Source organism: Ranitomeya imitator, chromosome 3, assembly GCF_032444005.1.
Source record: "Ranitomeya imitator isolate aRanImi1 chromosome 3, aRanImi1.pri, whole genome shotgun sequence".
Lineage (NCBI taxonomy): Eukaryota > Metazoa > Chordata > Amphibia > Anura > Dendrobatidae > Ranitomeya > Ranitomeya imitator.
The window spans coordinates 161,149,836-161,177,558 of NC_091284.1; the positions used below are offsets into that span (position 1 = coordinate 161,149,836).

The following is a 27,723-nucleotide window of genomic DNA, read 5'->3' on the forward strand; positions in this document are numbered from 1 at the left end:
GTCAACCATAACGGTCAGCTGGCGATAACAATCAGCAATTTATTATAGGCCACACAGACTGAGAGACAGAGGATTTGTATTGTTGTGTAATGTAATGTTATTTTTATTCCAGGAGTTGGCGAATGGGATAGGTTATTAATTGAAGACTAATTTTTCCATTATCTTTTCACAGGACACACAGCAGCACCCTCGAGAGAGCTCGCCCCGCAGGAGCGGACCTTCATGAATCGCCCTCTCACAGCGACAGCAGGCTTGCACCGCCATCTGGAGAACCGGCAGCCGGTATATCAGGTGTTCCCCTGCCCGAGGCCTCTGGCGCACCTTCGTTTGGGAATTCCCGACAGCGCCAGCGGGCCTCGGACAGGCCAGCCATGCCCGAATTTTTGCATTTGAGCACGGTTTTCCAGAACTGTTTCAAGGCGTTGAGCGATAAAATGGACACTCGTCTGTCCAATATCGACCGGCGCCTTGAAACTATGGAATCCGAGCTCTCGAGTCCGGCCAAACATTTCTTTAGTACCATTGCTAAGGGCATGGTGGAACACCTTACGCCAGAACTCCAGATTTCGGTAATGCAGGCCTGCAACACTACCTACGTGAGGGCTCTCCAGCAGGCTCGGGTCATGCAGTCAGCGATAATGCCTGTAGTGCCGTCGCTGGCAAGCATAACTCCGACTCCTGCTGGAGAGCCACTCCAGCCACCCCACCGTGGTCCACGTGCCGAGCGACGCCACCACAGGCACCATAGCATAGTGCCGCCGACTCCTGCTCCTGCCATGCCCTCATCCTCCCGTAGGCGTCATTCTGGGGGAGCTGCCGCGGGAGCAAAAAAATGCAAAAAAAGAAAGAGGACACACACTCAGGCACACACTGAGGCTCTGGCTGCTCCAGTACAGACACCAAGTGCGCGTCGGGGCTCTAGCCGCAGCAGGAGCAGCCAGGGCCAACCAAGAAAAACTCAAAGGCTTGTGTTGCCTCCTCCCTCCCCTACAGAGGTGGCGGTTTCTTCCCCAGTATACCCTGCGGAGGGTTTGGACCTGCCATCGAGCCTCCTGGACTATAGGACATCATCCTCCTCTTCGCCATCATCCTCCTGTTCATCATCATCCTCCCCTTCCTCTCCCCATTCCAAACAAGACACATACCATTCCCCCATGGTGGCACAGGTTGAAACCCCCTAAGTTTATTTCCCCCTTTTTTTTCTGTTTCCCCCCCAATAAAAAATTTTGGTTTAAAAAAACAATATTTGTTCTTAGTTTCCAGAATATTTCTCGGCAAGTCACGCCGTGTGCTGTCTACACATATTTTGTGCTTCAAACACCTCATATATGCAATGTCAGACACTATTTTTACAATTGTTAGTTTGCCTTTTTTTGGGTGTCTCTCATTGCTGTATGAGGTGTTCACAAACACTAAAGTGTATGAGGTGTTCACACTTAATGCAGCAGCGAAACAGACAATGATGCAGATCACTGCAGCGTCGCTGTTTGGTCCCTGGAGAGCTGTCACACAGACAGCTCTCCAGCGAACAACGATGCAGAGGCCCACGGGTAACCAGGGTAAACATCATGTTGCTAAGCGCAGGGCCACGCTTCCGATATTTACCCTGGTTACCATTGTAAAACATCGCTGTTATCGTTGCGTTTGCTGTAAAAGACAAAGATACACGGCGATCAGACAAACAAATAAATATGTTATGGTATGGTATAAAAATGTTATTTGAATCGGTATAAAATTAGAAAAAATTTTTATTAAACAACAACATTTTAAAAACAACGGGTTCCAGTTTTTTATAGGCACATTAAATTTGTGAGCTATAGTTAGATGCCAAATTTGACATATACCCAACCAACCTAAATGGAACATTTATTGCACATTTACTGGAGAATTACTTTATTTTCATATATTTTTAGCACAGTCACAGTAGAGGTATTTATTGGTGTAGTTAAAATCAGAAGACAGTCCAACAGTAACATTACTACACCATTTGATCTTGCCATGACACATGGCCAACATCTGACACAAAGTAGGCCGCAAAACGATCCCGCATCTGCGCAATTTCCACACTTGTCCTCAGTGGATGATCATGGTAATCGGGCAATGGGTTGGCTATGGGTTCATCGAGTTCCACATTCAGTCTCTCTTTGGCCATAATGAAATTGTGGAGAACCACACAAGCCTTCACCACCTCATCCACTGTTTCAATTTTAAGATTAATGGCGGATCCTAATATCCGCCATTTGGAGACAAGGATGCCAAAGGCGCATTCCACAGTCCTTCTGGCCCTGGACAGTCTGTAATTGAAAACCCTTTTTGTATGGTCCAAGCCCCAACTGGAGTAGGGTTTCAATAGGTTGGCAGACATTTGGAATGCCTCATCCCCAACCACAACAAATGGCATCGCAGGGCCTTCGGTGTGGGGAAGAGGTTGTGGCTGTGGGAAATTAAAATTGTTGCCATATAATTTTTGGCCCATATCCGACTCTTTAAATGTGCGCGAGTCATTTGCACGCCCAAATGCACCAATGTCCACTGCGAGAAAACGGCAGTCCGCACCGGCAATTGCCATGAGCACAGTTGAAAAGTATTTTTTGTAATTGTAGAAAAGGGATCCACTTTTCGCAGGCTTGGTAATCCGAATGTGCTTTCCATCCACTGCGCCAATACAGTTTGGAAAAGAACACACTTGCTCGAATTTCTGTGCATTGGCCTCCCAGATTTCGCTTGTAGGGACGGGTAAAAATTCCTCCCGGAGATTATCCCATAATGCGCGTCATGTCTCAGCAATAATTCCGGAAAGAGTGGAGACTCCAATCCGGAATTGAAAATGAAGTGATCTCAACGTCTCTCCGGTAGCCAGGAAACTGCCAAGAAGATAAAGAAATTTAGATTAAAGTACATTGTAATTTATAAAAGTACATTGACCATTACAATTAAAAACAAAAATTAAAAATAAAATAAAAAGTAAATACATATCACAGTCATTCAAACAGCAACGTACCATAGAGTCACCAGCAGCCGTTCCTCTGTGGAAATAGCTCTCCGGAGCTGCGTGTCCTGCCTGCTAATGGATCCTTCCACCCGACGCAGAAGATAGCGGAAGCTGTCCTGTGACATCCTGGTATATTCAAAATATTTTTCCCGGTTGTCATTCAGTTCGCCGAACAAGCAATTGTATGCTCCACGGCTCTCCCGGACTTCCACGATAGGGTGTATCCAAAAGCGGCGACGACTCCATCTCCGTTTTTCCCTTTCCCTTTGATTAAAACAGGCAACAGCATAGGCATGAGCCAAGGCAAATTCCATCTCCATATCCATGTAGATACTGTCCATGGGTCGCTCCATCATGAATACCAGCAAAATGGGAGGAATTCATCTCTGCCATGGTATATACACATTTTTAACACCAACCCTCTTCTAGCCATTGGTGGTCCTTATCTATTGTGTAGACACTTTTTTTTGTGGGAGGGGGATGAAGAATGACTCACTGCACTAAAAACGCATGCGTCGAAAAACGCTGCGTTTTTTGGTAAAAACGCAACTGCGTTTAAAAAAAACGCAGCGTTTTGTGCTGCATGCGTTGAACGCATGCGGCGCAAAACGCTGCATTGTGCATGCGTTTTGCTGCGTTTTTGTTTGCGTTGTGCGTTGTGGCGACGACGCTGCGGCGCACAACGCAAATGTGAACTTAGACTAACCAAGACATACAAAGCCATCCGCAGTCTGTATCCTCCATACATCTGTGACCTCGTGTCCTGGTACTTACCTGCACACAACCTCCGATCCTTTCAAGATCTCCGTCTATACTCACCTCTTAACTCCTCTTCCCACAATCGCATACAAGATTTCGCCCGCGCATCCCCCATACTCTGGAACTATCTACCCCAACACATGAGACTATCACCTACCATGGAAACCTTCAAAAAGAACCTGAAGATCTACCTCTTCCAAAAAGCCTTAACCCTGCAGTAACCACCGATATACCAAACCGCTGCACGACCAGCTCTACCCTCGCCTACTGTATTCTCACCATCCCTTGTAGATTGTGAGCCCTCATAGGCTTGATTAAGATTATTGAACTTGTTTTTTATTATGTATACCCCTCCTCACATGCAAAGTGCCATGGAATAAATGGCGCTATAATAATAATAATAATAAAACGTATTTATTTTATTAAAAGCAATATTTAAAATTGAAACAACAGATGAGAAGCAAGGTACTTTTATATACCATGACCATGATCACAACTATTTTATTGAATATTTATTATACTGCATCTTTAGTGAAAAAAAGAAGATACTAAAGTCCAAACACTCCTGTGGTCTCTATGAGAAAGCCACTGACTGATGCATTGGCCAGGATGCCAATGTGATTCACAGTTACAAAATAGACATGCCTGATTGACATCTCCAATGACCACCAGTTGGCCTGTATCCTCAAACACATTAGACTGTCATTGGAGCCCCTCAATATCAGGGGTTTGGCTGACATTATGCTATTGTGTATGATGGCCTTAAAGGGAACCTGTCAGCAGGATTGTGCACAGTAACCTACACACAGGTTGGCATCATTATACTGATTAAAATGATACCTTGGTTGATGAAATCTGTCTCGTGTAGTTAATGAGATTCTCGCGCCCTAAGGCAGGGTTGGTGTATGTGGTGCTCTGATTAGATATTCATTATGCAGACTGCTGGCAGGTCACTGATCCCTCAGTGACCTGCCCCCTAGTTTGCATAGTGAATACCTAACATACTGAAGAAAGAGACAAAAAATGCTTCTGCAGGCATTTGCAGCATACCCGCATGTTTATTGAGGCAATAATACATTTTCTTGATGTTATCCAGCTAGGAAAAAAAAACTATTTGAAAATGGTGCTGCCCGCGCAGTAGCAGCTGTTGGTGTCTAGCTGTAATCCGACAGCTGCTACTGCACATGCGCCAGTGGTGCCGTCTTACTGGAGAAGAAGAAAAAATTTGCTCCTCCAAGATGGCACCATCCTGTGATCTGAGAGCTGCTACTGCGCAGGCTCGAGCATCACCATTTTCCAATTGTTTTTTTTCCTAGCTGGATAACATCAAGAAAATGTATTATTTCCCCACTAAACATGCAATTATGCTGCAGCGCAGGTAACATGGCAGGCACCTGCCTGCAGAAGCGTTTTTTGTCTCTTTCTTCAGTATGTTACATATTCATTATGCAAAATAGGTGGCAGGTCACTGAGGTATCAGTGACCTATCAGCAGTCTGCATTATAAATATTTAATTAGAGCACCACATACACCAACCCCCCTTCATTAACTACAAACTGAAAATAAAGATTAAAGAACAACCACAAGACGGATTTCATCAACCAAGGTATCATTTTAATGAGTATAACAGCGCCAAACTGACACTGTGGGTAGGTTACTATGCACAATCCTGCTGACAGGTTCCCTTTAAGAAAATAATCTTAAAGTGACCCTGTCAGCAGGGTTGCACTCAGTAACCTACAGAAAGTGTCTGGTTGGCGACGTTATACTGATTAAAATGATACCTGGGTTGATGAAATCAGTCTTATGGTTGTTGTTTAATCTTTATTTTCAGTTTTCAGTTAATGAGATTCTCATGCTTTATGTGGTGCTCTGCTTAGATATTCATCCTTATGGCTTATGACGTTTTACATACTGAATATAATATGATTCTATAAAAAGATTACGCTCATTAGGTAGGCGCCAGTGGCTAGGCTGTAGTATGATAACGTGGGTAATATGCATATTTTTGTTTCACTTAGACATATACGGTAGTTTTGTTTGAAAGAAAAAATTATCTTAAATCAAAATGGCGTTTAGATAGGTGCTACTGCGCAGGTGCAGTCGGTGGTGGCATTTTGCTAGAGAAAAAATATTAAGCTCCATCAAGATGGCGCAGTCGATGCCTATGCAGTAGAATCATTCCGACAGAAGGCAGGGAGCAGCCGGGGTGCACAGTAGGTGAGTGGCAAGGTCAATGAGGGTTTTCTTTTATTTCTTATACTGTGGGGTCAGAACTGAAGACATTCCAGAGCATAATAGAGAACATTCAATTCATGAGAATAACTTTGCCGCTAATCAAATTTCCCAGTGAAATCTGCACAATTTGAATTGTGTCAGATTATCTCATGTCTAATAGGCACACATGTAGATAACTATAGATGTTGAACTTTACATCAGTTGAGAAAATTTAATGTTTTGCATTGAAAAGGAAGACATCTGAGATGAAAATGTAGGGACATTTCCACAAAAGAATGAGTATATTATATCTTTAAAAGCCTGCAACAGGTTATGATTTCCACTCTGAGTTTGAAAACTTCATCAACATGTATTATTTTGTGCATGTATTGTATTGAGAGTACCTTGAAAATTGCAGAATTGGCACAGGTTATCTGAAGAATTTCTGATACATCTTGTCTTAATAGTTTTTCCTACCAAGGTCTTTACAGAGCATACTGTATGTATTCAGTTCAAGTACCGTATTTTATTATATGCTAGGTATGCAAAATATAAAAGTAGGTGAGAGATGTTTGAGGAAATAGTAATAATTATAATATTAATTTTATTTATATAGCGCCAGCATATTCCGCAGCGCTTTACAAATTATAGAGGGGACTTGTACAGACAATAGACATTACAGCATAACAGAAATCACAGTTCAAAACAGATACCAGGAGGAATGAGGGCCCTGCTCGCAAGCTTACAAACTATGAGGAAAAGGGGAGACACGAGAGGTGGATGGTAACAATTGCTTTAGTTATTCGGACCGGCCATAGTGTAAGGCTCGGGTGTTCATGTAAAGCTGCATGAACCAGTTCACTGTCCAAGTATATAGCAGTACAGACACAGAGGGCTAATACTGCATAAAGTTAAAGTGTCTCCTACCACCCACCCGAGTCATGTTAATTTAGACATATAGAAATGTTTGTAAAAAAAATCCCCCCAAAATGTAAATATTAACATGTACTATTCAAGAACATTATGGATTCATGATTATAATTTTAAATGTCATCCCTTTCGACAAAGATAGTGTTAAACTGACAAATCTCTGAACAGTCTTTGAATAAATACAATCTTTGTGTTACTCATATAATGTAATTTTAGGATTTAGACCTTACATAGTTACATAGGTTGAAAAAAGACCTAGGTCCATCAAGTTCAACATTTCTCTACCAAGTATGCATTTTGTCACTAAATTAGCTATAACCTGCAATGTTATGTGTATTGAGGTAATCCTCCAGCTCTTTTTTAAAAGCTGTTCTAGTGTCTGCCACTACTACCTCTTGTGGTAGGGCATTCCACAGTCTGACTGCTCTAACTGTAAAGAATGAATCACCTTTCTTCCACCCGTGCACCCTTAGTTCTTGTTTCTAGGTGATTTTTATGGAGACTATCTAGTTTATCTTTTGCCATGTTGATTATTGTACTGAAGGAGTACAGAATATGTAACAATTTTTCTAATATTTTGATAAGTTTATTCCTGATCAACCAAATGCCTTCAATCACTAAACAAATATGGACGTCATGTATAGATTATAACTATAATTATATCTACTTGTGTATTTTTTTTTCTTTTTAAATGGTTGTCCATATTAGAATTACCCATTTCTATATGCTTTATTCAATAAATTTTAATTACCGTATATACTCGAGTATAAGCCGAGACTCCTAATTTTGCCACAAAAACTGGGAAAACTTAATGACTCGAGTATAAGCCTAGGGTGGAAAATGCAGCAGTTACCGGTAAATGTCAAAACTAAAAATAGATACCAATAAAAGTAAAATTAATTGAGACATCAGTAGGTTAAGTGTTTTTGAATATCCGTATTGAATCAGGAGCCCCATATAATGCTCCATACAGTTCATGATGGGCCCCATAAGATGCTCCATATTAAAATATGCCCCATATAATGCTGCACAAATGTTGATTATGACCCCATAAGATGTTCCATAGAGACATTTGCCCCATACAATGCTGCACAAATGTTGATTATGACCCCATAAGATGTTCCATAGAAACATTTGCCCCATACAATGCTGCACAAATGTTGATTATGACCCCATAAGATGCTCCATACAGATATTTGACCCATATAGTGCTCCACAAATGCTGATTATGGCCCCATAAGATGCTCTAAACAGATATTAGCCCCATATAATGCTGCACAAATGCTGATTATGACCCCATAAGATGCTCCATAGAGATATCTGCCCCATATAATGCTGCACATGGCCCCATAAGATGCTCCATAGAAAAATTTGCCACATATAATGCTGCACAAATAGTGATTATGGCTCCATAAGATGCTCCATAGACTATTAAGCCCCATATGCTGTTAATGCGATTAAAAAAATGACATACTCACCTCTCGTCGCTCAGGCTGCCGGCACTTGCTATAATCACCTGTGCGCATTCCACCGCCAAGCGTCGCTGTGTCTTCCGCGTCTTCTGCACTGACTGTTCAGGCAGAGGGCGACGTGCACTCTAATTGCTTCATCGCGCCCTCTGACCTGAGCGTCACTGCACAGGATGCGGAATAAGGAGTGGTGCTGATGGTGGGACGGAGACAGGTGAATATCGCCCACTGCCCCATTATACTCACCTGCTCTTGGTGCGGTCCCTGGACGTCCCTGGTTCTCCGGACGTTGACAGCTTCTTCCTGTATTGAGCGGTCACATGGTACTGCTCATTACAGTAATGAATATGTGGCTCCACCCCTATGGGAGTGGAGTCGGGTTCATATTCATTACTGTAATAAGCGGTACCATGTGACCGCTCAATACAGGAAGAAGCTGTAAGCGCCTGGAGAACCAGGGATGTGCAGGGACCGCGCAAGGAGCAGGTGAGTATGATTAGACAGCTGCCGCTCCCCCTTCCCTGTCGATCCCTGGGAATGACTCGACTAGAAGCCGAGAGGGACAATTTCAGCCTAAAATATGGGCTGAAATTCTTGGCTTATACTCGAGTATATATGGTATGCAGATGGATATTTTTATTTAAGATCCTACTTTCTTAGCCAGGGGCGCACCTATAAAGGTCTTAAAGGGACTCTGTCACCTGAATTTGGAGGGAACAATTTTCAGCCATAGGGGCGGGGTTTTCGGGTGTTTGATTCACCCTTTCCTTAACTGCTGGCTGCATGCTGGCTGCAATATTGGATTGAAGTTCATTCTCTGTCCTCCGTAGTACATGCCTGCACAAGGCATTCTTTCCTTCGCAGGCGTGTACTATGGAGGATAGAGAATGAACTTCAATCCAATATTGCAGCCAGCATGCAGCCAGCGGGTAAGAAAAGGGTGAATCAAACACCCGAAAACCCTGCCACTATGGCTGAAAATTGTTCCCTCCAAATTCAGGTGACAGAGTCCCTTTAATGAAGAACCCATCCTTCATTCTCTGTACAGAACTTCTCTATATATTTGTGCTTAATGATCAACAGAAAATAAGTAGGAATGGAGCAGGGGACCAGTCTCAGAGAATGTAGAAAAGATGTATCCAGCATTCATCCCAAGGTTCAAAAAATTGCCATCTATTAGATGCATTAAAAATCCTATGAAACAGTAGTATCAAAAACATATTTGTGTATAAACTATTATGTGTTTAAAAATGTAGTCCCCAGGATCTTAATCATATCTCACAAATCTTGGGGTGAGAGCCAGACACATCTTTTCTACATTCAGTGGTGTTTGACGGTATGTGAACTCTCTAGAATTTTTCATATTTATGAATCATTTGACATAAAACTGTATCCGATTTTCATACAAATAGATAGTGAACTGAGTAAACAAATGTTGATATTTTCATATTTTAAATAAAGAAAGGTACCAAATATCACATGAAAGGAAGAAGTATGTGAACCTTTGCTTTCAGGATCAGCCATGACCATCCATCCTCCCTTGCTTGGAGGAATTTTAGATCATTCCTTCCTAGAAAAAGTCTTACAATCTGTTATTTTGATTAGCTTTCTCCCATGAATTGTTTGCTTTAGGGAGAAATGCAATTTTCCCATGAACTGCATTTCTATAGGATTAAGGTCAAGACTTGGCCACTCCTAAATATTAACTTTGTACTTCATTAACCATTTTTAGAAAACTATACGTATGAAAAACACATTCTGCAGAGATTAAACTCAAGGACACAGGTCCTAACATTCTTCTTTCAAATTTGTTGATAAAATTAAAAATTAATTGTTCACAAATGATGGCAAGCCAAACTGGCAAAAATGCAGGAAAACCGGTCCAAACCATAATGCTAGCACTACTCTTTTTCATAGATAGTAAGAAATCTAATTCTTTGATGCAATGTTTTTCTTTCAAATATAATACTTCTCATGTTTAAAAAGTTTTATTTTGGTCTCATTTGTCAACAAAATTTTGTTCCAATAGTAGAGCTGAGTGAATCTTTTAAAATTTGAATCTGGTCAATTTGCCCCAAAATTTGATTCATAGCAAATAAATTTACACAAATCTCAACACATGGGGAAGAGTAGAGAACATTGCTCACAATAAGAACTTACACTCTACAGAAGAGAGTATCCTGCTGATCATAATAGCTTTCACTCTAATGGAGAGTGAGAGAAAGAACCCCACTTACCACAGGAGCTTACACTATATAGACAATAGAGATAGAAGACCATCAATCTTACACTTTACAGGAGAGAAAAACTTACCTTATGACTACAGAGATGGAAAACAATTCTACTATATAAACTGTGCTTTGCCGGGAACCACTGATCTGTAATTGCCAAGATACTGACAACCTGTTATTGGTGTGCCAGGTGCAACAGACAGTCATTTTTAATCCGGCTGTAGAAGGTCATTGCGCTTGGCTTTGCAACCACCTCCTTGAGTTTTTGCATATCTGCTATCCTTCTCCCTATAGGACTTAGTTGCAACCTCCACCTTCTACTGTTTATTGACACACCCTTGCTGGATGTTTAAATACCCTGAGTCCCTTCAGCTACGTACTGGTGTTAGCTCTATTTATCTCTGTATGTTGGAAGTGCTAGAAGTTGACTACTTTCTTCTGGGAGTCTCTTGGAGGATTGCTGGCATGAGCTCTCTTGTGTAGTCTCAAGCTAAGTGTTGTCATGGTTCGCTGGGTTTGCTGGTTAGGTGCTTTAAGTGTTAATGTGGATGGCCTCTCTTTGGGAAATTGAGAGGGTTTTTATAGCCTCTTTGTGGGGTCATTCTCTGTTGTTTATACTCTAAGCTGAGTGTGCCTGACCCTGCTCTGCCTGTGCTTCGTGCCTATCCTTGTATGTCTGCTTGGTTTTTGATCTGGTCTCGTCCCTGTTTAAGTCTTCCGTCTGATGATTCTGTACCTGGCTGCAGGTCTTGGTGGTGCAAAGTACTCCAGAGCACCTTCGCTCTCCTCAGGTCCCGGCTCCTGGCTGCTGATAGACCTATGATTGACTTCGGACTCTCGACCCGTTATACCTGCGGGTAAGAGTCCTCTGCATTTCCCTTTCTGCGTCCTCTGTAGCTGGGGTAGTGGGTACCAAAGGTCTTTACCTGACAAGTTGATTCCCTTGTTTGTCTTCCAGCCTTCTCTTTAGTGGTAGTGGGGGCTGACTAGCACTACCCTGTACCCTCCCTATCCAGGGCCTATCATTAGGAGCAATCAGGGATTAGATTCCATCTCAGGGATAGGCACGGATCCTATTTGGGGACCTTAGGGCAGAGAGGTTGTTGTCAGGTCTGCCTAGGGGTCTCCACTCCCCCCTTTCCTAGTGTTTAGGCTGTGTCACCCCTTTCCCATTGTTGTGCACTTAGCTTCTCTCTCACCCAGCATGACACCATCACTAGGGTTGAGCGAAACGGGTCGTTCATTTTCAAAAGTCGCCGACTTTTGGCAAAGTCGGGTTTCATGAAACCCGATTCGACCCCTGTGCGGGGTCGGCCATGCGGTACGCGACTTTCGCGCCAAAGTCGTGTTTCAATGACGCGAAAAGCGCCATTTCTCAGCCAATGAAGGTAAACGCAGAGTGTGGGCAGCGTGATGACATAGGTCCTGGTCCCCACCATCTTAGAGAAGGGCATTGCAGTGATTGGCTTGCTGTCTGCGGCGTCACAGGGGCTATAAAGGGGCGTTCCCGCCGACCGCCATGTTACTGCTGCTGATCTGAGCTTAGGGAGAGGTTGCTGCCACTTCGTCAGAAGCAGGGATAGCGTTAGGCAGGGTCCATTAACCACCAAACCGCTTGTGCTGTAGCGATTTCCACTGTCCAACACCACCTTCGGTGTGCAGGGACAGTGGAAGCTACATTTTTTTTTTCCTCAGCGCTGTAGCTCATTGGGCTGCCCTAGAAGGCTCCCTGATAGCTGCATTGCTGTGTGTACGCCGCTGTGCAAACCAACTGCTTTTTTCAAAGCACAAATCCTCTTGTTCCTTCCTTTCTGCACAGCTATCTTGTTTGTTTGTCCACACTTTTTATTTAATTTGTGCATCAGTCCACTCCTTATTGCTGCCTGCCATACCTGGCTGAGATTACTGCAGGGAGATAGTAATTGAAGGACAGTTCCTTTTTTTTTTTTTTTTTTGTGGGTGATTAAGATTGGCATTTCTGCTAGAGTGCCATCCCTGTCTGTGCCATCTCTCACTCAGTGGGCCATAGAAAGCCTATTTATTTTTTTGCTTGATTTGGGTTCTAAAATCTACCTGAAAAAATCACTACATCAATCAGTGGGAGAAAAATATTGGCCTCAGGGCTTGTGTGCCACTCCTGACTCCTGTGTGTGCCATCTCTCACTCAGTGGGCCATAGAAAGCCTATTTATTTTTGTTGCTTGATTTGGGTTCCAAAATCTACCTGAAAAAATCACTACATCAATCAGTGGGAGAAAAATATTGGCCTCAGGGCTTGTGTGCCACTCCTGACTCCTGTGTGCATCATCACTCACTCAGTGGGCCATAGAAAGCCTATTTTTTTTTTTTTGCTTTATTTGGGTTCTAAATTCTACCTGAAAAAATCAATAAATCAATCAGTGGGAGATTAATATTGGCCTTTGGGCTTGTGTGCCAGTCCTAAGCGTGCCATCTCTCTCTCTCAGATAGTGGGCCATAGAAAGCCTATTTATTTTTTTTATTGGGTTTATAAATTTTACCTGAAAAAAAAAAAAAAAGTGGGAGATTAATATTGGCCTCTGGGCTTGTGTGCCAGTCCTGAGCGTGCCATCTCTCTCACAAATAGTGGGCCATAGAAAGCCCATTTATTTTTATTTTTTTGGTTTTATAAATTCTCCCTGAAAAAAAAAGGGAGATTAATATTGGCCTTTGGGCTTGTGTGCCAGTCCTAAGCGTGCCATCTCTCTCTCTCAGATAGTGGGCCATAGAAAGCCTATTTATTATTTTTTTTATTGGGTTTATAAATTTTCCCTGAAAAAAAAAAAAAAAAGTGGGAGATTAATATTGGCCTCTGGGCTTGTGTGCCAGTCCTGAGCGTGCCATCTCTCTCACAAATAGTGGGCCATAGAAAGCCTATTTATTTTTTTGGTTGATTTGGGTTCTAAATTCTACCTGAAAAAATCAATAAATCAATCAGTGGAAGATAAATATTGGCCTCTGGGCTTGTGTGCCACTCCTGACTCCTGTGTGCGTCATCTCTCACTCAGTGGGCCATAGAAAGCCTATTTTTTGTTTTATTTGTTTTCTAAATTCTCCCTGAAAAAATCGTTTTATTTTATTTGGTTTCTAAATTCTTCCTGAAAAAATAATTTTTTTTTATTATTTTTTTTTTCTAAAGTCTCCCTGAAAAAAAAAAAAAATCAAATCAGTGGGAGATTAATATTGCCCTTTCTGCTTGTGTGCCAGTCTTGACTCCTGGGTGTGCCATCTCTCTATCTCTCTCTCCAATTGTGGGCCATAGAAAGCCTATTATTTTTTTAGCTTGATTTGGGTTCCAAAATCTACCTGAAAAAATCACTACATCAATCATTGGGAGAACAATATTGGCCTCTGGGCTTGTGTGCCACTCCTGACTCCTGTGTGCGTCATCTCTCACTCAGTGGGCCATAGAAAGCCTATTTTTTTTTTCCTAAATTCTCCCTGAAAAAAATCATTTTATTTTATTTGGTTTCTAAATTCTTCCTGAAAAAATCATTTTTTTTTTTTTTCTAAAGTCTCCCTGAAAAAAAAACCAAAAAAAAAACAAATCAGTGGGAGATTAATATTGCCCTTTCTGCTTGTGTGCCAGTCTTGACTCCTGGGTGTGCCATCTCTCTCTCTCTCTCCAATTGTGGGCCATAGAAAGCCTATTATTTTTTTGCTTGATTTGGGTTCCAAAATCTACCTGAAAAAATCACTACATCAATCATTGGGAGAACAATATTGGCCTCTGGGCTTGTGTGCCACTCCTGACTCCTGTGTGCGTCATCTCTCACTCAGTGGGCCATAGAAAGCCTATTTTTTGCTTTATTTGTTTTCTAAATTCTCCCTGAAAAAATCATTTTATTTTATTTGGTTTCTAAATTCTTCCGGAAAAAAAATCATTTTTTTTTACTATTTTTTTTTTCTAAAGTCTCCCTGAAAAAAAAAAAAATCAAATCAGTGGGAGATTAATATTGCCCTTTCTGCTTGTGTGCCAGTCTTGACTCCTGGGTGTGCCATCTCTCTCTCTCTCTCCAATTGTGGGCCATAGAAAGCCTATTATTTTTTTTGCTTGATTTGGGTTCCAAAATCTACCTGAAAAAATCACTACATCAATCATTGGGAGAACAATATTGGCCTCTGGGCTTGTGTGCCACTCCTGACTCCTGTGTGCGTCATCTCTCACTCAGTGGGCCATAGAAAGCCTATTTTTTGTTTTATTTGTTTTCTAAATTCTCCCTGAAGAAATCATTTTATTTTATTTGGTTTCTAAATTCTTCCTGAAAAAATCATTTTTTTTTATTATTTTTTTTTTCTAAAGTCTCCCTGAAAAAAAAAAAAAAAAAACAAATCAGTGGGAGATTAATATTTACATTTGTGCTTCAGTGACAGTCCTGCGTGTGTGGCATCTCTCTCATTTGTTGCCACCAAAAACAGAGTGTGTAACATTGTGCCTGATATTCCTTGCGGTCTCACCCACCTGTAAAGGGGTAGCTAAATCATACTGAAGTTATAGCTCACCGTGTAAGTTGTGTGACAGCAACAAATACCGTTAGTTTGGTTACGTTTTTAAAACAATGAGGAAGTCTGGTGGAAGAGGTCGTGGCCGGGGGCGTTCATTGTCAGCTGGTAGTGAGGGTAGTGGTAGTGGTGGAGCATCAGGTGGTCGTGGGAAAAAAATATTGCACCTAAGTCTGGAGCTGTGGAGCCAGGTTCGTCGTCTGGCTACACAAGGCCTCGAACGCTCCCTTTTCTGGGAGTAGGAAAACCGCTTTTAAAGCCGGAGCAGCAAGAGCAAGTTTTGGCTTATCTTGCTGACTCAGCCTCTAGCTCTTTTGCCTCCTCTCGTGAAACTGGTAAATGTAAAAGCAGCATGTCGTTAGTGGATGTTCACGGTCAGGGACAAGTCGCTTCCTTGTCCTCTTAAGCAAAAACAACAACAGAGAAGAATGCAGCAGGCGACACAATGGGTTACTCCATGGAGCTCTTTACACATATCGTCCCTGGCTTAGAAAGTGAAGCAGTTAACAGTCCATGCCCATTACAAGTTGAATCTGACATGGAGTGCACTGATGCACAGCCACAGCCAGACTACTATGCTGGTCCTTTGACTCAGACCACAACATTGCCCTCGCAGGGTAATGATCAAGAATCAGACCCTGATGAGACTATGTTGCCCCATCACGAACGCTATACCACCGACCGACACGGTGACACAGACGAAGTTGCACACGAGCTACAAGAAGAGGTAATAGATGACCCAGTTCTTGACCCCGATTGGCAGCCATTGGGGGAACAGGGTGCAGGCGGCAGCAGTTCTGAAGCGGAGGAGGAGGGGCCGCAGCAGGCATCAACTTCGCAACAGGTTCCATCTGCCGGGCCCGTATCTTGCCCAAAACGCGTGGCAAAGCCAAAACCTGTTGGAGGACAGCGTGGCCATCCGGTTAAAGCTCAGTCTGCAATGCCTGAAAAGGTATCCGATGCTAGAAAGAGTGCAGTCTGGCATTTTTTTAAACAACATCCAATTGATCAGCGCAAAGTCATCTGTCAAAAATGTTCAACTACCTTAAGCAGAGGGCAGAATCTGAAAAGTCTCAATACAAGTTGCATGCATAGACATTTAACCACCATGCATTTGCAAGCTTGGACTAACTACCAAACGTCCCTTAAGGTTGTAGCACCCTCAGCCAATGAAGCTAGTCATCAACGCAACATCCCTTCCGGCAGTGTAGGGCCACCATTTTCCGCACCACCTGCAGTATCTGTGCAGGTTTCTTTGCCAGGCCAAAGCAGTCAGGGTCAGGGAATCACCAGTTTTGTAGTAGGAAACACTGCATCTAGGGCACCGGCGGCAACAATACCATCTCCCACCGTCTCTCAGTCTGCCATGTCCACCGGCACCCCCGCTAGTTCCACGATCTCCAGCTCTCCAGTCCAGCTCACCCTACATGAGACTATGGTTAGAAAAAGGAAGTACTTAGCCTCGCATCCGCGTACACAGGGTTTGAACGCCCACATAGCTAGACTAATCTCGTTAGAGATGATGCCCTACCGGTTAGTTGAAAGCGAAGCTTTCAAAGCCCTGATGGACTACGCTGTACCACGCTACGAGCTACCCAGTCGACACTTTTTTCCAGAAAAGCCATCCCAGCCCTCCACCAGCATGTTAAAGAGCGCATCGTCCATGCACTCAGGCAATCTGTGAGCACAAAGGTGCACCTGACAACAGATGCATGGACCAGTAGGCATGGCCAGGGACGTTACGTGTCCATCACGGCACACTGAGTGAATGTTGTGGATGCAGGGTCCACAGGGGACAGCAATTTTGGGACAGTTCTGCCTAGCCCACGGTCTAGGAAACAGTTGGCTGTAGCCGTTCGCACCCCCTCCTCCTCCTCCTCGTCCTCCTGCAGAAGCGAGAGCTCGTCCACAGACCGCAGTCGCACAACCACTCCATCCGCAGCTGCCACTGTTGCACACCAGGTCTCCCATTATGGGGCAGCTACTGGCAAACGTCAGCAGGCTGTATTGGCTATGAAGTGTTTGGGCGACAACAGACACACCGCGGAAGTTCTGTCCGAGTTCTTGCAGAAAGAAACGCAGTCGTGGCTGGGCACTGTAGATCTTGAGGCAGGCAAGGTAGTGAGTGATAGCGGAAGGAATTTCATGGCTGCCATCTCCCTTTCCCAACTGAAACACATTCCTTGCCTGGCTCACACCTTAAACCTGGTGGTGCAGTGCTTCCTGAAAAGTTATCCGGGGTTATCCGACCTGCTCCTCAAAGTGCGTGGACTTTGCTCACATATCCGCCGTTCGCCCGTACACTCCAGCCGTATGCAGACCTATCAGCGTTCTTTGAACCTTCCCCAGCATCGCCTAATCATAGACGTTGCAACAAGGTGGAACTCAACACTGCACATGCTTCAGAGACTGTGCGAACAGAGGCGGGCTGTTATGTTTTTGTGGGAGGATACACATACACGGGCAGGCAGTAGGATGGCAGACATGGAGTTGTCAGGTGTGCAGTGGTCGAAGATTCAAGACATGTGTCAAGTCCTTCAGTGTTTTGAGGAATGCACACGTCTGGTTAGTGCAGACAATGCCATAATAAGCATGAGCATCCCCCTAATGCGTCTTCTGATGCAAAGTTTGACGCACATAAAGGATCAGGCGTCTGCAGCTGAGGAAGAGGAAAGCCTTGATGACAGTCAGCCATTGTCTGGCCAGGGCAGTGTACAGGACGAGGTAGCGGGCGAAGAGGAGGAGGAGGACGAGGAGGATGATGGGGATGATTATATTTTTAATGAGGAAGCTTTTCCGGGGCCACTGGAAATTGTTGGCGCGGCAAGGCCGGGTTCTGGTTTTTGGAGGGACACAAGTGACGTGGATTTGCCTGAAACTGCCCCTCAACCAAGCACAACCGCAGATTTGAGAACTGGAACTTTGGCCCACATGGCGGATTATGCCTTACGTATCCTCAAAAGGGACACACGCATTACTAAAATGATGAACGATGACGATTACTGGTTGGCCTGCCTCCTTGATCCTTGCTATAAAGGCAAATTGCAAAATATAATGCCACATGACAACTTGGAAATAATATTAGCAACCAAACAATCAACTCTTGTTGACCGTTTGCTTCTGGCATTCCCTGCACACAGCGCCCGTGATCGTTCTCACACGAGCTGCAGGGGCCAGCAGACCAGAGGTGTTAGAGGGGCAGAAATCAGAAGTGGCGTTGGCCAGAGGGGTTTTCTGACCAGGTTGTGGAGTGATTTTGCTATGACCGCAGACAGGACAGGTGCTGCAGCATCAATTCAAAGTGACAGGAGACAAAATTTGTCCAGTATGGTTACAAACTATTTTTCATCCCTTATCGACGTTCTCCCTCAACCGTCATTCCCATTTGATTACTGGGCATCCAAATTAGACACCTGGCCAGAATTGGCAGAATATGCATTGCAGGAGCTTGCTTGCCCGGCAGCTAGTGTCCTATCAGAAAGAGTATTCAGTGCTGCAGGTTCAATACTAACAGAAAAAAGGACTCATCTGGCTACCCAAAATGTAGATGATCTAACCTTCATTAAAATGAACCACAACTGGATTTCGAAATCTTTTGCCCCACCTTGCCCGGCTGACACCTAGCTTTCCTATGAAAAGGTCTTGCCTGTGGACTATTCTGAATGACTTTTCCAATCTCGTAATTTTCTGCACCTGATTGTCCAGCATACGACATGTTTACACCTCACTAAATGGCCAAACTCCCCACACGGGGCCGTGGTATCGCCACTTGGCGCCAGCACCCGTGAGAGTGCTGTTTGTCTGAAGAGGTGGGTGTGCCCGCTTTTGGTCGACGGCACTGCCACTGGATCCCTCATAGTACAATAAAGTGTCGTTGGCGGTGGTGGTGCGCACCCAACGTCAGACACACCGTTGTAATATGAGGGGCCCTGGGCCTGTACCGCCGGCCACAAGACAGTTCCCCCCTCCCAGCTCAAACAGTGCTCTACCACTTGCAGAATTATCTCTCACAGCTCCACCAATGTTTAGTCTATGCGCTGACATCCTTCAATGCCTGGCACTGACAATACCATTGTATTGACATTTTTGTTATGTTAGGCTTTCGAAGCCTGTCTGCGGTCCCTCCTTCCACAAGGCCTCCACTGACCATTGTACTGCTGCCCGGGTACCCCTGGAACCAATTTTAAATTGCCAACAGCCCTATTTTTTTATGTTAGGCCTTCGAAGCCTGTCTGCGGTCCCTCCTTCCACTAGGCCTCCACTGACCATTGTACTGCTGCCCTTGTACCACTGGAACCAATTTTAAATTGCCAACAGCCCTATTTTTTTATGTTAGGCCTTCGAAGCCTGTCTGCGGTCTCTCCTTCCACTAAACCTCCACTGACCACACCACTGCTGCCCGTGTACCCCTGGAACCAATTTAAAATTGCCTACAGCCATCTGTTATTATGTTAGGCCTTTGATGCCTGTCTGCGGTCCCTCCTTCCACTAGGCCTCCACTGACCACACCACTGCTGCCCGTGTACCCCTGGAACCAATTTAAAATTGCCTACAGCCATCTGTTATTATGTTAGGCCTTCGATGCCTGTTTGCGGTCACTCCTTCCACTAGGCCTCCACTGACCACACCACTGCTGCCCGTGTACCCACGGAACCAATTTAAAATTGCCTACAGCCATCTGTTATTATGTTAGGCCTTCGATGCCTGTCTGCGGTCACTCCTTCCACTAGGCCTCCACTGACCACACCACTGCTGCCCGTGTACCCACGGAACCAATTTAAAATTCCCTACAGCCAGCCCAATTTTTTTATTTTAGGCCTTCGATGCCTGTCTGCGGTCCGTTCTTTCTACTACTACTACACTGACCAGGCCACTGCTGCCCGTGTTCCCCTGGAACCAATTTAAAATTGCCAACAGCAATGTGTTATTATGTTAGGCCTTCGATGCCTGTCTGCGGTCCCTCCTTCCACTAGGCCTCCACTGACCACACCACTGCTGCCCGTGTACCCACGGAACCAATTTAAAATTGCCTACAGCCAGCCGAATTTTTTTATTTTAGGCCTTCGATGCCTGTCTGCGGTCCGTTCTTTCTACTACTACTACGCTGACCAGGCCACTGCTGCCTGTGTTCCCCTGGAACCAATTTAAAATTGCCAACAGCAATGTGTTATTATGTTAGGCCTTCGATGCCTGTCTGCGGTCACTCCTTCCACTAGGCCTCCACTGACCACACCACTGCTGCCCGTGTACCCCTGGAACCAATTTAAAATTGCCTACAGCCAGCCCAATTTTTTTATTTTAGGCCTTCGATGCCTGTCTGCGGTCCGTTCTTTCTACTACTACTACACTGACCAGGCCACTGCTGCCCGTGTTCCCCTGGAACCAATTTAAAATTGCCAACAGCAATGTGTTATTATGTTAGGCCTTCGATGCCTGTCTGCGGTCCCTCCTTCCACTAGGCCTCCACTGACCACACCACTGCTGCCAGTGTACCCCTGGAACCAATTTAAAATTGCCTACAGCCATCTGTTATTATGTTAGGCCTTCGAAGCGTGTCTGCGGTCCTTCCTTCCAATAGTTCTCCACTGACCAGACCAATGCTGGCCGTGTACCCCTGGAACCCAGCTGAAAGTGCATGTAGCCTCCTTTTTTTCTTTGTTTTATATTTAGAAATCCCAGATGAACTACGCTGTGCAACGGTTCAAGCTACCCAGTCGACATTTCTTTTGCGAGAAAAGCCATCCCAGCCCTCCACCGGCATGAAAAAGTCTGCATTGTCATAGCACTCAGGCAATCAAACAGTAGAAAGGTGCACCTGACAAGAGACGCATGGACCAGTAGGCATGTCCACAAAAAGTTACGTGTCCATTACGGCGCACTGGGTTAATGTATTGGATGCATGGTCCACAGGGGACAGCCTACAAAGTCTGTCTGCAGTCCCTAATTCCAATTTTCCTCCGCTGACCACACCACTGCTGCCCGTGTACCCCTGGAACCAATTTTACAGTGTCTACAGCCTAATTTTGTTATGTTAGGCCTACTACGCCTGTCTGCGGTCCCTCCTTCCAATACTCGTCCACTGACCACACCACTGCTGCCCGTGGACCCCTGGAACCTATTTTTAATTGCATAGAGCATCCTTTTTTTAATAGTAGGCGTACAAAGTCTGTCTGCGGTCCACTATTGAAATTGTCCTCCACTGCCCAGAGCACTGCTGCTTGTGTACCCCTGTAACTTTTTTAAGCTGCAGTGAGCCACATTTTTGGGTTAAGTCCTACTACCTGTGTCTGTCTGCGCCACTCAATTCAGCTGTGTTCCTTTGAAAAAAGCTGAGCGTCAATAGTCTTGTTTTCATCCTCTAGGAATTTTAAAACTGCATTGGGGGTACAACTTTGGTAGGGCCTACTAACGGTGTCTGCCTCCCCAAGGTGTGCCCCAGGTTTCCTCGCCATTGCTTCGATCTTAATGCTCTCGTTTAGTAGTTGTTGGAAACTACACTGCATTAGGCCTACAAATTGGGTATGGGGTGTAGAGAGATGGTGTGTTCCACTCCAAGGTGTTCCCCAGGTTTCCTCTCCATTGCTTCGATCTTCATGCTCTCGTTTAGTAGTTGTTGGAAACTACACTGCATTAGGCCTACAAATTGGGTATGGGGTGTAGAGAGATGGTGTGTTCCACTCCAAGGTGTTCTCCAGGTTGCCTTTCCTGAGCTTCAATCTTCCGGCTCTCGTTTAGTAGTTGTTGGAAACTACACTGCATTAGGCCTACAAATTGGGTATGGGGTGTAGAGAGATGGTGTGTTCCACTCCAAGGTGTTCCCCAGGTTTCCTCTCCATTGCTTCGATCTTCATGCTCTCGTTTAGTAGTTGTTGGAAACTACGCTGCATTAGACCTACAAATTGGGTATGGGGTGTAGAGAGATGGTGTGTTCCACTCCAAGGTGTTCTCCAGGTTGCCTTTCCTGAGCTTCGATCTTCCGGCTCTCGTTTAGTAGTTGTTGGAAACTACACTGCATTAGGCCTACAAATTGGGTATTGGGTGTAGAGAGATGGTGTGTTCCACTCCAAGGTGTTCTCCAGGTTGCCTTTCCTGAGCTTCGATCTTCCGGCTCTCGTTTAGTAGTTGTTGGAAACTACGCTGCATTAGGCCTACAAATTGGGTATGGGGTGTAGAGAAATGGTGTGTTCCACTCCAAGGTGTTCCCCAGGTTTCGTCCACATTGCTTCGGTCTTCCGACTCTCGTTTAGTAGGTGTTGGAAACTACGCTGCATTAGGCCTACAAATTGGGTATGGGGTGTAGAGAGATGGTGTGTTCCACTCCAAGGTGTTCCCCAGGTTTCCTCGCCAATGCTTCGATCTTCATGCTTTCGTTTAGTAGTTGTTGGAAACTACACTGCATTAGGCCTACAAATTGGGTATGGGGTGTAGAGAGATGGTGTGTTCCACTCCAAGGTGTTCTCCAGGTTGCCTTTCCTGAGCTTCGATCTTCCGGCTCTCGTTTACTAGTTGTTGGAAACTACACTGCATTAGGCCTACAAATTGGGTATGGGGTGTAGAGAGATGGTGTGTTCAACTCCAAGGTGTTCCCCAGGTTTCCTCTCCATTGCTTCGATCTTCATGCTCTCGTTTAGTAGTTGTTGGAAACTACGCTGCATTAGACCTACAAATTGGCTATGGGGTGTAGAGAGATGGTGTGTTCCACTCCAAGGTGTTCTCCAGGTTGCCTTTCCTGAGCTTCGATCTTCCGGCTCTCGTTTAGTAGTTGTTGGAAACTACGCTGCATTAGGCCTACAAATTGGGTATGGGGTGTAGAGAGATGGTGTGTTCCACTCCAAGGTGTTCCCCAGGTTTCGTCCACATTGCTTCGGTCTTCCGACTCTCGTTTAGTAGTTGTAGAAAACTACACTGCATTAGGCCTACAAATTGGGTATGGGGTGTAGAGAGATGGTGTGTTCCACTCCAAGGTGTTCTCCAGGTTGCCTTTCCTGAGCTTCGATCTTCCGGCTCTCGTTTAGTAGTTCTTGGAACCTACACTGCATTAGGCCTACAAATTGGGTATGGGGTGTAGAGAGATGGTGTGTTCCACTCCAAGATGTTCTCCAGGTTGCCTTTCCTGAGCTTCAATCTTCTGGCTCTCGTTTAGTAGTTGTTGGAAACTACGCTGCATTAGGCCTACAAATTGGGTATGGGGTGTAGAGAGATGGTGTGTTCCACTCCAAGGTGTTCCCCAGGTTTCCTCGCCAATGCTTCGATCTTCATGCTCTCGTTTAGTAGTTGTTAGAAACTACGCTGCATTAGACCTACAAATTGGGTATGGGGTGTAGAGAGATGGTGTGTTACACTCCAAGGTGTTCTCCAGGTTTCCTTTCCATTGCTTCAATCTTCATGCTCTCGTTTAGTAGTTGTTGGAAACTACGCTGCATTAGACCTACAAATTGGGTATGGGGTGTAGAGAGATGGTGTGTTCCACTCCAACGTGTTCTCCAGGTTGCCTTTCCTTAGCTTCGATCTTCCGGCTCTCGTTTAGTAGTTGTTGGAAACTATGCTGCATTAGGCCTACAAATTGGGTATGGGGTGTAGAGAGATGGTGTGTTCCACTCCAAGGTGCTCCCCAGGTTTCGTCCACATTGCTTCGGTCTTCTGACTCTCGTTTAGTAGTTGTAGAAAACTACACTGCATTAGGCCTACAAATTGGGTATGGGGTGTAGAGAGATGGTGTGTTCCACTCCAAGGTGTTCTCCAGGTTGCCTTTCCTGAGCTTCGATCTTCTGGCTCTCGTTTAGTAGTTCTTGGAACCTACACTGCATTAGGCCTACAAATTGGGTATGGGGTGTAGAGAGATGGTGTGTTCCACTCCAAGGTGTTCCCCAGGTTTCCTCGCCAATGCTTCGATCTTCATGCTCTCGTTTAGTAGTTGTTGGAAACTACACTGCATTAGGCCTACAAACACTTTGCAACACTGGAGTGATGACTGGATACTAGTATAAAAGTATAGACATGTCTTGTACCAGGTATCATGATTAAGGGTGCTTAGTCACCGGAAACGCGTTGACCTTGGTTTTAATTTTTTTGTATGCTGATATTTTGTCCTTTCACTATATTTTAAGTGAAATAAATTATGGATTTTTCACTATTTCGTTGAGCTGGATCTCCTTCTCTTTCCTGTTCTCCAGGTTGCCTTTCCTGAGCTTCGATCTTCCGGCTCTCGTTTAGTAGTTGTTGGAAACTACGCTGCATTAGGCCTACAAATTGGGTATGGGGTGTAGAGAGATGGTGTGTTACACTCCAAGGTGTTCTCCAGGTTGCCTTTCCTGAACTTCTATCTTCAGGCTCTCATTAAATTGTGGTTAAATGGAACAACTGCATTTGGCGTACTAGTTGGTTTGGGGCCTACTATCGGTGTCTGCCACTCCTTGCTGTTCTCCTTGTTTCCTGTCCTGAAATTCCATTTTCAGGCTCTCGTTAAGTAGTTGTTAATGTTAGACTGCATTTGGCCTACTAGTTGGGTTGTGGCCTACTATCGGTGTCTGCCACTCCTTGCTGTTCTCCTCCACTGAACAAAGCTGTGCCGCCTGTTTACTACGGTTGCCAATTTTGAACTGCATTTCGACTACTTACTGATTTGGGCCTACTCTCTGTGTCAGCCTCTCATTCCAGTTGTCCTCCACTGCAATGCCCCCTGGTTAGTCCTGTGTTACCAATTTTGAACTGCATTTAGCCAACTTTATTCTTTGGGCCTATATCTGTGTTTCCTCCTCATCCTGCCCATTGCCCAGCCAGTGATAGATGAGTCTGCTGGTACATTGACCCATAACGCAAAATTCCCCATGCACGCTACACAGCAAGATTGTGACCCTGCGGAAAGTCAGGTTCCTCTTCCCGCATACCATACCACCTTACACGGGGACAAAGAGGAAGGTGCAGATGAAAGTGCAGGTTCCTTCATCAGGTGGGGGGAGGAATACTAGTTGGCGACGTCACTGGCACAGGGCCTCTCATAGTACGCAAAAGTGTTGCTGCCGGTGGGAGGCGCCCCCGCCGTGCAAACACACCGCTGTACTTTGAGGGGCCCTGTGCCAGTGCCAATGCCAATGAGTGGGCCCCCCCTGCTTGCTCAGGATCACAGCACTTGCAAAGTTGAAATACTTACCTCTCCCTGCTCCACTGCCATGACCTGGTCCAGATTTACTGGGCCCACTAATTACTTGAACCAGCCCTACCCCCCACAACTTTAGCCAAATGACCCCCAATTTCAAATGCCTTCCAATTATTATAAGCTAAATTATGATTGACAAGCTTCTGTAACAAGAATGGATGTTTTTGCCATTAAAATGGGCAGTGTAGGTGTTTTCCTGGCCTCCACTCACTGCCGACTATGCTCCCCCATTGACTTGCATTGGGTTTCGTGTTTCGGGCGATACCCGACTTTTCGCCATAATCGGCCGATTCCACTCGACTCGACTTCTAAGATAGTCGGGTTTCGCGAAACACGACTCGACTCTTAAAAGGTCAAGGTCGCTCAACCCTAACCATCACTATACAAGCTAAAAAATGTCATATATGCAGAACATTATGAGGAAACCTGAACAGCAGTGGAAAATTACATTAGCTTATTCTCTGATGCTTCAGCACTGTTCGAAATATCACTCTGCAAGGGTATTTTTTGTGAGCTATGTATAATGTCTCAAATGTTTCTGAAACCACAAATTTCATGTAATTCACCTTGAATGCGATACTCCTTTGATCAATCTGCTTGTCTTTAATAATAGATACCAGAAGCTGAGCCTGGCCTATGACTGGTAGATAATAGCTGTGACACTCTAAAAGCTGCAGATGGAGCAAAGCATTCGCAGTACACCATCATAGGGGCACCGATGGGTTGCTTTAGTAATTGGAGGACTGCTGAACATCACCATGTCTGCCATCATGGTTATTCATTGAAACCCAGCAAATGGAAACCATGATTTTTTATTTGTTCAGTGTCATCCTGATGGTGGGGTTATGAACTTTAACATTACCTAATGTGAAGCTTTTAGTTTCTTAGAGTTTAACTTGCATTTCTTATGGACTGTTATATGTACACACTGCGCTTGGAAAAGACTTTGTCAGTTGACCACTCTTGTGGAGGCTAATAATGGTCTTAAATTGTTTTCTCTAGTACACAATCTTTCTGTCTGTGGGTTGGTGAAGTCTAAACTCTGTAAGGATAATTTATTTCACATTTTAGCCTAATGAACATCAACTACTCTTCTCATGAAATGCTCAGAAATCTTGTCTTTTCATGCCTTGATACACTTTTTCAAACTTTTGTTGTGTAGATCAGACTAAAAGAAATCACTCCCTCACACCTTATATCTCATTGATTGGAAAGACCGGTCTCTGATTTCACCTTCAAATTATCTGCTATTCCTCAACGTACTGTTGCCAGGCACAGAAGGATCTTGTGATATTGTTTTTCTCATTTAAAAAGATGATAGCCTAATATTCTTTTTACTATCTTGTGTTCTTTAATTCTCTTTATCTACTTTCATGTCTTGTTTTAAAATTGTATGTCTTTTTTGGTCAAATATATATAGAAATATGGAAAAGTCCAAAGGTTTCACAAACTTTCATGTATCGCTGCAATAAATATTACTATAAAACAGAATGTAATCAATTTCTCATTTCTGTGAAATTTAATGTTTAGTAACCTTTTTTAAATTTCTCATGACCTTCCTTTTTTTTTTGCACTTTTAGGTTCATCTATTTGGAAGGCTTTTTTCTTCTCTCCCATCTTTCATCCAGAAAAATCTGAAGCCTGTTTCAATAGTCATGTCTGTCCCTGCTGTGGACGTCTTATCACCCAGCATGACCCACCGTTACTTTTTGATCTGTCCATAGACCCTGGAGAAAAGAATCCTCTCACACCACAAACTGAACCAAATTTTTATAATATTCTTGAAACAATAGAAGGAGCAACAGCAAATCATCGAAAAGATATTCAAGTGGTAGATAATCAGTTAACATTGAATAATGTCATTTGGAAGCCATGGCTTCAAATTTGCTGCTCATCCTGGCTTGATCTTTGTTATTGTGACAATGATAAAGAATGAGTTTTGGAAAGATCCACCCAAATATATAAATAAATAAGAAAGTGAAGTCAATCTTGAATATTGGATTTTATGTCCCTGAGAAAAAAAAAGTGAAAGCATTATCTCCTTTGTCTGCTTAGATGTTTGAATTGCATGCTTTGTAGGTGGCGATTTGATTTAAAAAACACACCTTAGGCTGTGACTTACACATTTCATCACATTTTTCTATACTCGGTGAGACCTTCTAACATACATCAGTTTTATAATACCGCATGCCAGTTTTATGTATTTACCCTGCAGCAGGTGCACTTATATTTTGTTGCTATCCTTCTGTCAGGGATATGATTCACTTTGGCACATCAGATGCTAAGACATACATCAGTGTTCTATAACTGTGTGTGATGTTTGAGAACAAAATATTACTTTCTTTCTGCTACACTAAACCTGAAAACAATCTTCCAGATGTCTTTTGTGTTTCAGGAAGAAAGTCTTCTTTGACCAAAGTAATGAACAAATTAAAGCACAGCGTGTATT

The 27,723-nt window shown here is 44.1% G+C and overlaps 1 protein-coding gene across 3 annotated transcripts in view; it reads left to right on the forward strand.

The window, feature by feature from the left end:
* STS (steroid sulfatase) overlaps positions 1-27,261 on the forward strand; it is a 514,463-nt gene extending 487,202 nt beyond the window's left edge. For all 3 annotated transcript variants that reach the window (XM_069761574.1, XM_069761575.1, XM_069761576.1), the window contains one exon: positions 26,855-27,261. In XM_069761574.1, coding sequence (XP_069617675.1) covers positions 26,855-27,210 — 356 coding nt within the window. In that variant the 3' untranslated portion in view covers positions 27,211-27,261. The remainder of the gene's footprint in view (positions 1-26,854) is intronic.
* Positions 27,262-27,723: the final 462 nt, after the last annotated feature.